Genomic DNA, 12354 nt, shown 5'->3' with positions numbered 1-12354 from the left:
CAACAGAGCGAGACTCCTCGGGGCGGCGGGGGAGTATGATGAAAAGAAAACATGTGAAGAGCTGGAAAATTAGGACCAGATCAGAGAATAATGTTTACAGTATATGGGAAAGGAAAAAAAGTCGATATTTGTGGTCACCTTGAACGGAATTTATGACAGTGTAGTGCCTGATTCCAATTCAACAAAAGATGGAGAGTTTTAAAAAACTATTAAAATATAGCCTTTTTTTTTTTTTTTTAAAAGACTTAAATGCTAGACACTGTTATGACCTAGAGAAGAGCAACTGATTAAGAAAAATCTGTAATGATTAAAATGAAGTCACTGCTCAATATAAATACCAAGGGAAGATGAAGTAAAAAGAAAAGAACTGAAAGGGAACAAATCACAGACTACAACTATTGTATTTTGAAAATTGTATTAGGTATCACTACATAAAGTAAATAAAAACTCTTAAGTTAGAGTGCAAAATGAAAGCGCCTTATTGTTTTAAAGGTGCAAAAGCAAAATATCGCAAACATTTTCAATAGAAAACTGATTTATAAATCCATTTATAGAAGATCAAAAAACCAATGTTTAATACCAACTTTAACTATAAATAACTAAGAAGGAAAAAACTGTGCTCCATCCTTCTGTTTCTGTTTCAATGTCTATGTCTTCTGCTCCTTGCCTTTTGGAGAAAATATTGCGTTGTAAGGCTGACGTCTTTTTGGGCGAGGACAAGGATCAAGATCTTCCTTAATATAACCTTAAAAACAAATCATAAACTTAGAAGACTGTATGTGCAACATGTATTTCTTTCAGCTTATATCTAGTAAACATTTCTTATTTGATGCTTTGTAAGTTTATATAATTCTTCTGATTATTAGCTTTGTGATGCTGATGATTGATCTCACTATTTAGCATCAGTTTCCTCATTTATAATAATGATAGCAGTAAACATTTACCAAATGGTTGCACACGACATGTCATATAACTCACATTCCTTTGAAGTAGTTTCTACTATACCTGTTTCACAGATGAGGTAATAGAGACCCAAGGAAGTTAAATTACTTGTTCAAGTTCACAAAGCTAGCAAGTAGAGGAGCTGGGACCTGGCCCAAGCTCTTTCTTATTCCAGAACCAGAATTCTTAAACACTTTCCTATTCTGCCTCCTATAGGTAGTTGCAAAGGGGGACAAAGTACTAAACATGAACTCTATTATAAATTTCAGGTACTTATCAAAAACACTTTTTACAGTAGCTATTTCAATAGATGACAATTCCTTTATACCCTTCAGACTATTAGATCTCCTAAGGTGTCTCTAAGTATGTAATTTTCAGGGGAAGTAGTTGCTCTGCCATATGCATAGGGGTGCAATCACAGGCTCTATCCAGACTGATTCTATCTGGTGACCAGGCAGTGAGATATCACATCAAAGGTGACTCAATCTAGCTTAATAATGGGGAAAGCAGAAATACAGTGAAAGCTGTCAGAGTTTGCATCTTTTGGAAAAACTATCCTACCGTTAAACATCTGGAGCTTCTCTAAAAGTGAAGAAGGTCTCTCTCTCTCTGTGCACTCAAATCATCAGAACTCTTCATTGAGAACGGTTGCTTTTCTTTTTTTTTTTTTCTTTTTTTTCTTTTTTTTTTTGAGAAGGGTCTCGCTCTGCTCACCAGGCTGGAGTGCAGTGCTAGATCTAGCTCACTGCAAACTCCGCCTCCGGTTTACGCCATTTCTCCTGCCTCAGGCCTCCCAAGTAGCTGGATACAGGCGCCCGCCACCTCGCCCGGTAGTTTTTTGTATTTTTTTAGTAGAGACGGGTTTACCGTGTTAGCAGGATGGTCTCGGATCTCCTGCCTCGGTATCCGCCGCCTCGGCCTCCCAAAGTGTGGATTACAGCTTGAGCACCGCGCCCGGCCAGGAACGGTTGCTTTTCAAAATTAAATTAAATTTATTGTTTTTTTAAACAGGTCTTGCTTCTGTTTGCCCAGGCTGAGTGTAGTGTGCAATACACGCTCACTGCAGGCATACCTCCAGGGCTCAAGCAATCCTTCCCTGAAGCCTGCTGAGTTACTGCTGGGACCACAGGCATGTGCCATCATACCTGACAATTTTTATTATTTATTGTCTAGACCCAGGGTCTCATCTGCTGCCGGATGGTCTTGAACCCTGGGCTCAAGGGATCCTCCCATGTTGGCTCCAAAGTGCTGGGATTACAGGTGTGAGAACACTGTGCCCAGCTGAGAATAGTTTCTAATAAGATGGCAAGGAGTGAAATGGAAAATTCTAGGTGGTATAATTTTATCATTTGACATTATTTAATGCTATTTTTTCTTCTAGTGGTAAAATCTTAGATGTTTATCTATTAATCTGACAAACAGAGGCCTAAAGCCTGAGGGCTACTAATTAATTTAAAAGTCAAATCATAAATATTCTAAACAACTACTATACTTTTCAATCCACACACCAGAAGACACATCCCGTTTTCATAAAAACTCAGTATTTTTTTTAGACAAGGTCAGGTTACATAGTGAGAAGAAGGGAAAGAGTAAAAGAAGTTAGTTTTGATCGTAACTGACGATCAATGAGATAACTAATGGCTCTGGAACAGCTGAAGTCATTTGTGGCTGGGTGCAGTGGTCATGGGTAATCCAGCGTTTTGGGAGGTCAAGGCAGGGAGGGGACACTTGAGGCCAAGGAGTTCAGACCAGCCTGCGGCAACAAAGTGAGACCCTGTTCTATCAAAAAACAAAACAAAAAAGTGCTGGGTGTGGTGGCACATGCCTGTAGTCCTAGCTCTTGGGAAGGCTGCAGATAGAAGTATAGTTGAGCCGTAAGTCGGAGCATTAGTGAGGCCATGACTGTGCAGGCACTGCATCCAGCCTGGGTGACAGAGTGAGTGCCTATATTAAAAAAAAAAAAAAAAAAATCATTTGATGATTAGAATGAAGAGAAATTGTTTTTTGAAGAATTGGTAAAGCGATAATTAAGCACACATCACATTAAGTGATATAACCAATCTCTAATTTCCAACTAATTACTGAAGGAGTCCTTTTATTTTAGGAATGTTTTATGTCACAACACTGCACCACCTGCAGAAAGGTAAAGAGAACCATAGAAAAAAAAAAGGTGCATGTTACATTTGGGCAACCACGTATTTTATTTTGATTATTTATTTATTTTATTCGGAGACAGGAGTCTTTGCTCTGTCGCCCAGGCTGGAGTGCAATGGCACAATCTTGGCTCACTGCAACCTCCATCTCCTGGGTTCAAGCGATTCACTTGCCTCAGCCTCCCGAGTAGCTGGGACTACAGCATGGCCACCATGCCTGGCTAACTTTATTTGATTAGTTAGAGATTGGGGCTTCACATGTTGGCCAGGCTGGTCTTTTTTTTTTTTTTTTTTTTTGAGACAGAGTTCGCTCTGTCGCCCAGGCTGGAGTCAGTGGCCGATCTCAGCTCCAGGAAGTCCGCCTCCCCGGTTTAAGCCCATTCTCCGCCTCAGCCTCCCGAGGTAGCTGGGACTTACAGGCGCCCGCCATCCGCCCGGCTAGTTTTTTTTGTTTTTTTAGTAGAGACGGGGTTTCACCGTGTTGGCCAGGGATGGTCTCGATCCCTGACCTCGTGATCCGCCCGTCTCGGCTCCAAAGTGCTGGGATTACAGGCTTGAGCCACCGCGCCCGGCCCAGGCTGGTCTTTAACTCCTGACCTCAGGTGATCCACCCACCTCGGCCTGCCAAAGTGTTGGGATTATAGGCGTGAGCCACTATGCCCAGCCAAGTATTTAAAAAAATTAATTATAAAATGTTACAATCTATACTCTCACCTCTTTCCATACAAGTCTGAGTGGAAGGAAAACCAACTTCCCAAAAATTCTCTGGTGTGTTGGGTGGAATGTAGCGGAATCGGTGTCTTGAGCAGGAAGCCAACTTCTTTTCTCTTTCTTCTGCTGGCATATCTGCGTAATACTAATAATAAAAACTGGTAAGTTTTTTCACTGAAGAATACTAAATGGAGTGTTATGCTTATTGATTATAAACTAGAAGCTAAAAAAGCCATTTACTAAGATATTCAGCATTCTAAGGAAACTTAATCCTCACTGATGATACTATTAGTAATTAATTCTTACAGACAGTATTGATGTTGGTCTGTGAAGTACCTGCTTCACTGATGAGAAAAGGAGCTTGTATCACAATGTAAACCAATACAGTGCTTCCTTCATCAATAAAGTCTTGCAAAGAAAAAAAAAGCCAGTTGAACTTGACAGTGTGCTTAGTGATACAGCGGATTTATACACTGGTAGAAAGTCTTTATCATTATTAGGCCAGTAACAAAACTTCAGAGGTCTACATGTTTCTTAATTGTTATTTGAATATGAGGTGTGTTTCAAAGTAATCTTCTTATCTCTACGGTTTTAAAAAATAATTTAGATCTGAATGTTGTAGGCTCCATGAGTTCTCCCTTTAAGGTTTCAGTTAGGATCAAAAGCATTCTATTTTTTGGCAACTGTGAAAACAAAGAATTTGAACTTCATGCACACAAGGATAAAATTATATGTAAAAATTATACAGGTTTTTAAGGCCTAGACTTAATGAAAACAAAGCAGTAGTATAAGGTTTAATAGAACATAGATGGACAGAATCACTTTTTTTTTTTTTTTTTTGAGAGACAAAGTCTTAGTCTGTCACCCAGGCTGGGGTGCAGTGGCATGATCTTGGCTCGCTGCAACCTCCCACTCCTGTGTTCAAGTGATTCTCTTGCCTCAGTTTCCCAAGTAGCTGGGACTACAGGCATGTGCCACCACGCACAGCTAATTTTGTATTTTTAGTAGAGACGGGGTTTTACTATATGTTAGCCAGGCTGGTCTCGAACTCCTGACCTCAAGTAATCCACCTGTCTCAGCCTCCCAAAGTGGTGGGATTACAGGCGTGAGCCACCCAGAATCACATATTTAATCCAGCCAATTCCTTCACTTTACACTTGAGAAATTGAAAATGTAAGTGGTAATTTGCTAAAGATATCACCTATTGAAAGTGACAGACTTAAAACTAGAATTTAAGTTTGAAGTAAAAGCTTTTAATACATTTCTATTTTACATAGATTAAAGGCTTTAAAGAAGTGTGAAACAACTTTATTCAGGTATCTTTTTCATCATTCTCACTGCCCTAAGTTTAAGCCTTTGTTACCTTAGTCTGGGCTTTGGGATGAAATGACCTTAGAGAATCAGGGATTATTGGAAAAAACACTGCCACTAAATTAAAACATACTTGAGAAACAGTAGTCGGTCAGTGCAGTTGTAAGACGGCAAGCAAATGGGTGAGTGGTAGAACAGGAAATCAGAGAGGAAGTGCAGTGCCAGAGTTTATTGTCTTGATAAGGACTTTAGATTCTTTTTCTTAGTGGGATGGGAGGACAGTGAAGGATTTTGGGAATGACATGATTTAACTTTCATTCTAAAAAAAGGCCATTCATTGCTGAGCTGAAAGTACATTGTTAAGAGACAAGAATGAAAAGTAAGAGAATGAGGACAGAAGTACATGGGAACTCTATGTACTTTCTGTATAACTTTGCTGTGAACCTGTAACTGCTCTAAAAAAATAAATATTTATTTTTGAGATGGAGTTTTGCTCTTGTCGCCTAGGTTGGAGTGCAATGGAGCAATCTCAGCTCACTGCAACCTCTGCCTCCTGAGTTCAAGCGATTCTCCTGCCTCAGCTTCCCTAGTAGCTGGGATTACAGGCATGCACCACCACATCCAGCTAATATTTGTATTATTAGTAGAGACAGGGTTTTACAATGTTGGTCAGGCTGGTATTGAACTCCTGACCTCAGGTGATCCACCCGCCTCAGCCTCCAAAAGTGCTGGAATTACAGGCATGAGCCAGTGTGCCCAGTCAAAATAAAAGTTTTAGAGTAAAAAAAAAAATGACCAGGAGAGCACTCAGAAGCTATTACAATTATAAAATGTTGGCCGGGTGCAGTGGCTCACGCCTGTAATCCCAACACTTTGGGAGGCCGAGGTGGGCATTTCACAAGGTCAGGAGATCGAGACCATCCTGGCTAAGACAGTGAAAACCCGTCTCTACTGAAAATACAAAAAAATTAGTCAGGCGTGGTGGCGGGTGCCTGTAGTCCCAGCTACTCGGGAAGCTGAGGTGGGAGAATGGCGTGGACCCAGGAGGCAGAGCTTGCAGTGAGCTGAGATGGTGCCACTGTGCTCCAGCCTGGGCAACAGAGCGAGACTCCATCTCAAAAAAAGAAAAAAAAAAATTAAAAATGTTGCCTTGGTCCAGGGCATTAGTGGTGGTGATAGCAAGTGGATGGATATGGGATATATATATATATACATATTTTTTTGAGACAGAGTCTCACTCTGTCGCCCAGGCTGGAGTGCAGTAGCCAGATCTCGGCTCACTGCAAGCTCTGCCTCCCGGGTTCACACCATTCTCCTGCCTCAGCCTCCCGAATAGCTGGGACTACAGGTGTCCGCCACCTCACCTGGCTAGTTTTTTTTTTGTATTTTTTAGTAGAGATGGGGTTTCACCGTGTTAGCCAGGATGGTCTCGATCTCCTGATCTTGTGATCCGCCCGTCTCGGCCTCCCAAAGTGCTGGGATTACAGGCTTGAGCCACTGCGCCCGGCCTGATATGGATATATTTTGAAGGAAGAATCAATGAATCAGTGGGGTTTGTTGATACATAAGTTACTGAGATGTGAAATAAAAAAGTAGTGAATAACTACAAGATCTCAGGACATATAGGAGACTCAGTGGTGAGGTTTGGGAACTGAGGGCAGATATTGTATGTTTGTTTTTGGACACGTGAAATTTGAGATCACTATTGCAGATCCACATGAGTATTGCACACTCAACTTGTAGAATAGGCAATGGGATACATTTAAGAACTGCAAGCTTGTAGTTAGTATTTAAATACATGGGACTGGCACTTCCACTTCTGTTTATGATTGAGTAACAGAACAGATTCACCGTCCTACGTAAATTAACTAGAAAAACTAAAATGTACACAATAATGTTTTGCAGAGATTGGATAACCGAAAGCATGGGAAATGATTATTGAGAATGAATGCAACTTAACAGTGTTTCTATCAAAATAGCTTTTTCCTAACTAGTAGGATTAGTTCTAGATCGTAGAATTATGGATATAACTAAAAATCAGAGATTTACTCAATGCGGACCATTTCTTTAAGAAATCATGATAAATTGAATTTGTGTAATGAAAACTCACGAACTCACATTATAGGCTTTTGCTTGTATTGCCAAACTGCTTTTCAAAATAGTGATCCCCATTGTTAGTACATAAGAGCATATTTTTACCCAATGCTTACCTGCATTACAATCTAGTCATACTTTCACATATAATTTTAATGTGCTCGGTTATCAAATTTTCTAGCCCATAGGTTAAAAAGGAAATTTAAAAGGGGAAGTAAATTGCTGAAGGCAGGCATCTGAGAGCTAATGGGCAAGGGAAGAAATAAAAACAGCATGTTCCAGGTCAAAATAGAACCTGCCTGGGACTATTTAGTAAAAGGACAATCAGTGCAGTTGGCCCTCCATATCCTTGGCTTCTACATTCATGGATTCAACCAGCCATGGATCAGAAATATTCAGGAAAAAAACCTGCCTCTGTATTAAACATGCACAGACTATTTTTCTTGTCATTCCCTATGCAATATAGTATAACAACTATTTACATAGCATTTACATTGTAATAGGGATTATAAGTAATTAGAGGTAATTTAAAGCATAATGAAAGAATGTGCATAGGTTATAGGCAAACACTATGTCATTTTATATCAGGGACTTGAGCATCTGTGATTTTGGTATCCACAGTAGGTCCTGAAGTCAGTTTTCCACAGATACAAACGGATGTCTGTACCAGCTACTTCAACATCCAAGACAGCCAATGTATAAAAGGAAAAATGTAAGTGTTTAACTGTTTATTCATTATATCTTGTTTAGGAAGAAAAATGTTTGGTGCGGTGACTCACACCAATTCCCAGTCCTTTAGGAGGCCGAGGTGGGTGGATCACCTGAGGTTGGGAGTTTGAGGCCAGCCTGGCCAACATGGACCCGTCTCTACTAAAAACACAAAATTAGCCGGGCATAGTGGTGCATGCCTGTAATCCCAGCTACTCGGGAGGTGGAGGCAGAGGCAGGAGAATCGTTTGAAGCCGGGAAGTGGAGGTTGTGGTGAGCTGAGATCAAGCCACTGTACTCTAGCCTAGGCAACAAGAACAAAACTCTGTCTCAAAAGAAAAAAAAAAGAAAAAGAAAAAAAGAACTTGGCCGGCCACGGTGGCTCCCATCTGTAATCCCAGAATTTTGGGAGGCCAAGGTGGAAGGTGGCTGGATCAGTTGAGGTTAGGAGTTCGAGACCAGTCTGGCCAAATAGTGTAACCCTGTATCTACTAAAAATACAAAATATCCATGCATGGTGGGGGGTACCTGTAATCCCAGCTACCTGGGAAGCTGAGGCAGGAGAATTGCTTGAACCTGGGAGGTGGAGGTTGCAGTGAGCCAAGATCGTGCCACTGTACTCCAGCCTGGGCAACAGGGCAAGACTCCGTCTAGAACTTACATTGGTGGTACCAATTATTTAAAAAAAATTAAGAGCATACCTAATTTCCTGAGAATGCTGGTGAAAATAATGCTTTTTTTTTTTTTTGAGACGAAATTTCACTCTTGTTGCCCAGGCTGGAGCACAATGGCATGATCTCAGCTCACTGCAACCTCCGCTTCCGGGGTTCAAGCAATTCTCCTGCCTCAGCCTCCTAAGTAGTGGGATTACAGGCAACTGCCACCATGCCCAGCTAATTTTTGTAATTTAGTAGAGACGGGGTTTCACCAAGTTGACTAGGCTGGTCTTGAACTTCCGACCTCAGGTGATTCACCCACCTCGGACTACTACCAAAGGTTTCCCTAAATAGTATATGTATAGGAGCATTTGCTATAACATAACACAAGGGGCAACAACTAATGCAAATACAGAAAAATGGCATGAATGTCTTAAGCTGGCCATAAGAACTATGGCTTATGTCCCAGACTCATGTAATCTAAGAGAAACTGAGGGTTTTTCATCTGTTTATCTCTCTCAGGTCAACAGCCAGAATACTTTTTTTTTTTTTGGAGACAGTCTCGCTCTGTCACCCAGGCTGGAGTGCAGTGTTGCACTCTCCGCCTCCCAGGTTCAAGCAATTCTCATGCCTCAGCCTCCTGAGTAGCTGGAATTACAGGTGTGCACCACCACACCCAGCTAATTTTTGTATTTTTTAGTAGTGGCAGGGTGTTGCCATGTTGGCCAGGCTGGTCTCGATCTTCTGGCCTCAAGTGATCTGCCCTCCTCGGCCTCCCAAAATGCTGAGATTAGAGGCATGAGCCACCGCACCCAACCCAGAATACTCCTTATTCCTTCTGTTATGCCTGGCTCAAATAAGAGGTTTCTATAACAAATATGGTTTGTATATGTGATTTTAAAAGCATGCATTTATTATCTATAAAGTCATACTCAAAAAAAATTAGTATCTACATTAGTACTTACAATTTCACATTCCTTACATGTGTGCCCAAGTAGTTTTCTTCTCTCCTCTTTTTTCCGAACCACCTCAATATGAGGAAAATTTTGCAAGCTAGTCTCTCTGGGGGAAAAATGAATTAAATTAACAAAGCTTAGAGTTCAGAGAAGAAATAATCCCCAAAACATTCATTCATTTTATTTGAAATGCTTATTCAGTATGTTAGAAAATATTGCTTCATCAAATACTTATTAAGTGCTTACCTTAAATACACCAAGTATTTTATGGGTATTTTTTTCTAACTAAAAAAAATAAAACTATTTACTATCCAAAGTGATCTGGAAATTCAGTATAATCTCCATCAAAATACCAATAATGTTCTTCACAGAAATATTTATTTATTTAGAGACACAGTCTCGCTCTGTTGACCAGGCTGGAGTTCAATGGCATGATCTTGGAACCAACCTCCACCTGCAACCTCCACCTCCCGGGTTCAAGTGATTCTTGTGCCTCAGCCTTCTGAGTAGCGGGATTACAGGCTTGTGCCACCACGCCCAGCTAATTTTTTTATTTTAGTATAGACAGGGTTTCACCATGTTGGCCAGGTTTCTCTTGAACTCCTAACCTCAGTTGATCTGCCCACCTCAGCCTCCAAAGTGCTAGGATTACAGGCGTGAGCCACCATGCCCAGGCTTTCACAGAAATATAAAAGACAATCCTAAAACTAGTATGAAACCACTAAAGACATAGCAATAGCAAAAGCAATCCTGAGCTAAAAAAATAAAGCTGGATGGGCACAGTGGCTCACTTGAGGTCAGGAGTTCGAGACCAGTCTGGCCAACATGACGAAGCTACGTCTTTATTAAAAACACAAAAATTAGGCAGGCATTGTGGCACAGGTCTGTAATTCCAGCTACTCAGGAGGCTGAGGCACAAGAACAGCTTGAACCCCAGAGGCAAAGGTTGCAGCGAGTGGAGACTGCGCCACTGCATTCTAGCCTGGGCGACAGAGTGAGACTCTGTCTCAAAACAAAACAAAACAAAACAAAACAAAACAAAACAAAACAAAAAAAAAACCATAGCTTCCAAATTTTGGGGGAAGGTGATTTAAATAATAACAACTCTAGTCCTCCTACTTGACTAGCTCTGCAATTATTATACTCTTTCTCTACTATAATATCACTGTCTCAGTGAAGCAGCTCTTTGTATGGTGGGAAAAAAAGAAAAAAACAACCATTGGGGCCGGGCTCGGAGGCTCACGCCTGTAATCCCAGCACTTTAGGAGGCTGAGGCGGGCGGATCACAAGGTCAGGAGATCAAGACCATCCTGGCTAACACGGTGAAACCCTGTCTCTACAAGTACAAAAAATTAGCCGGGCGAGGTGGTGGGCGCCTGTAGTCCCAGCTACTCGGGAGGCTGAGGCTGGAGAATGGCGTGAACCCAGGAGGCGGAGCTTGCAGTGAGCCGAGATTGTGCCACTGCACTCCAGCCTGGATGACAGAGCGAGACTCCGTCTCAAAAAAACCAAAACAACAACAACAACAACAACAACAACAAACCGTTGGATGATTACAATATTTTGAAAGGAATCTTTTTTTTTTGATCAGTAGGCTTAAAATATTTAGTAAACTGTGCAGTAAACAGATGCGCTGTCATCCAGGCTTTGTTGTTCTATTTCTAAAGTACAGGCACAGTAGATTTAGCATAATTCTTCAGGGTCCTAGGATTTTCGGAATGGTAAATGAGCAATGGCTTCAACTTAAAAGTCACCAGCTGCATTAACCCAAACAAAAGTCAACCTGTCCTTTGAAGCTCTGAAGCCAGGCACTGGTTTCTCCTCTCTAGTTATCAAAGTCATAGATGGAGTCTTCTTCCAATAGAAGGCTGTTTCATCTACACTGAAAATCTGTTGTTTAGTTCAGCTATGTTCATCATTGATCTCAGCCAGATATTCTAGATAATTTGCTGCTACCGCTTCTATATCAGTACTTGCTGTTTGCTTTGTAGTTTTATATTATGGACATGGCTTCCTTCCTTAAACCTCATGAACCAACCTCTGCTAGTTTCAAACTTTTCTTCTGCAGCTTCCTCAAACTAAAGAGAGTTAGAGGCTTGCTCTGGATTAGGCATTGGCTTAAAGGAATATGGTGGCTGGTTTGATCTTCAATCTAGACCACTGAAACTTCCTCCATATCAGCATTAAGTCTGTTTCACTTTCTTACCATTGATGTGTTCACTGGAGTAAGTAGCACTTGTGATTTTCTTCGAGAACTTTCCTTTGCATTTGCAACTTGACCGACTGGTGTAAAAGGCCTAGCTTTTTACCTATCTTGGCTTTTGAAATGTCTTCCTCATTAAACTTAATCATTTCTAGCATTTGATTTAAAGGTAAGAGATGTGCAACTCTTCCTTTCACTTGTATACTTAGAGGGCATCATAGTTTTTAGTTTTTTTTTTTTGTTTTTTTTGAGACAGCATCTCGCTTTATCTCCCAGGCTGGAGCACAGTGGTGCGATCACAGCTCACTGTAGTCTCGACTTCCTGGGCTCAAGCAATCCTCCTACCTCAGCCTCTCCCAGTATAACAGTTGGAACTACAGGTGTGTGCCACCATGCTCAGTTAATTTTTTTGGCATTTTTTGTAGAGATGGGGTTTTTCCATATTGCCCAGGCTGGTCTGGATCTGCTCATCATGGCCTCCCAAAGTTCTGGAATTACAGGCATGAGCCACCATGCCTAGTTCCATCGCATGGTTCTTAACTGGCTTAATTTCAATGTTGTTGTGTCTCAGGGAATAGGGAGGCCCAAAAAGAGGAGAGATGGGAAAATGGATGGTTGGT

General features: G+C 41.1%; 1 protein-coding gene across 1 annotated transcript in view; it reads right to left on the bottom strand.

Annotated features, from left to right (window-relative positions):
- Positions 1-396: 396 nt before the first annotated feature.
- RBBP8 (RB binding protein 8, endonuclease) overlaps positions 397-12354 on the bottom strand; it is a 112728-nt gene continuing 100770 nt past the window's right edge. The window contains 3 exon segments of the mRNA XM_017884017.1: positions 397-745; positions 3810-3951; positions 9541-9637. Coding sequence (XP_017739506.1) covers positions 648-745; positions 3810-3951; positions 9541-9637 — 337 coding nt within the window. The 3' untranslated portion in view covers positions 397-647.

The sequence above is a fragment of the Rhinopithecus bieti genome, unplaced genomic scaffold (genome assembly GCF_001698545.2).
Source record: "Rhinopithecus bieti isolate Rb0 unplaced genomic scaffold, ASM169854v2 scaffold_13577, whole genome shotgun sequence".
NCBI lineage: Eukaryota > Metazoa > Chordata > Mammalia > Primates > Cercopithecidae > Rhinopithecus > Rhinopithecus bieti.
The sequence above is the reverse complement of the archived record's forward strand: the minus strand, read 5'-3'. Positions and strand labels throughout refer to the sequence as shown.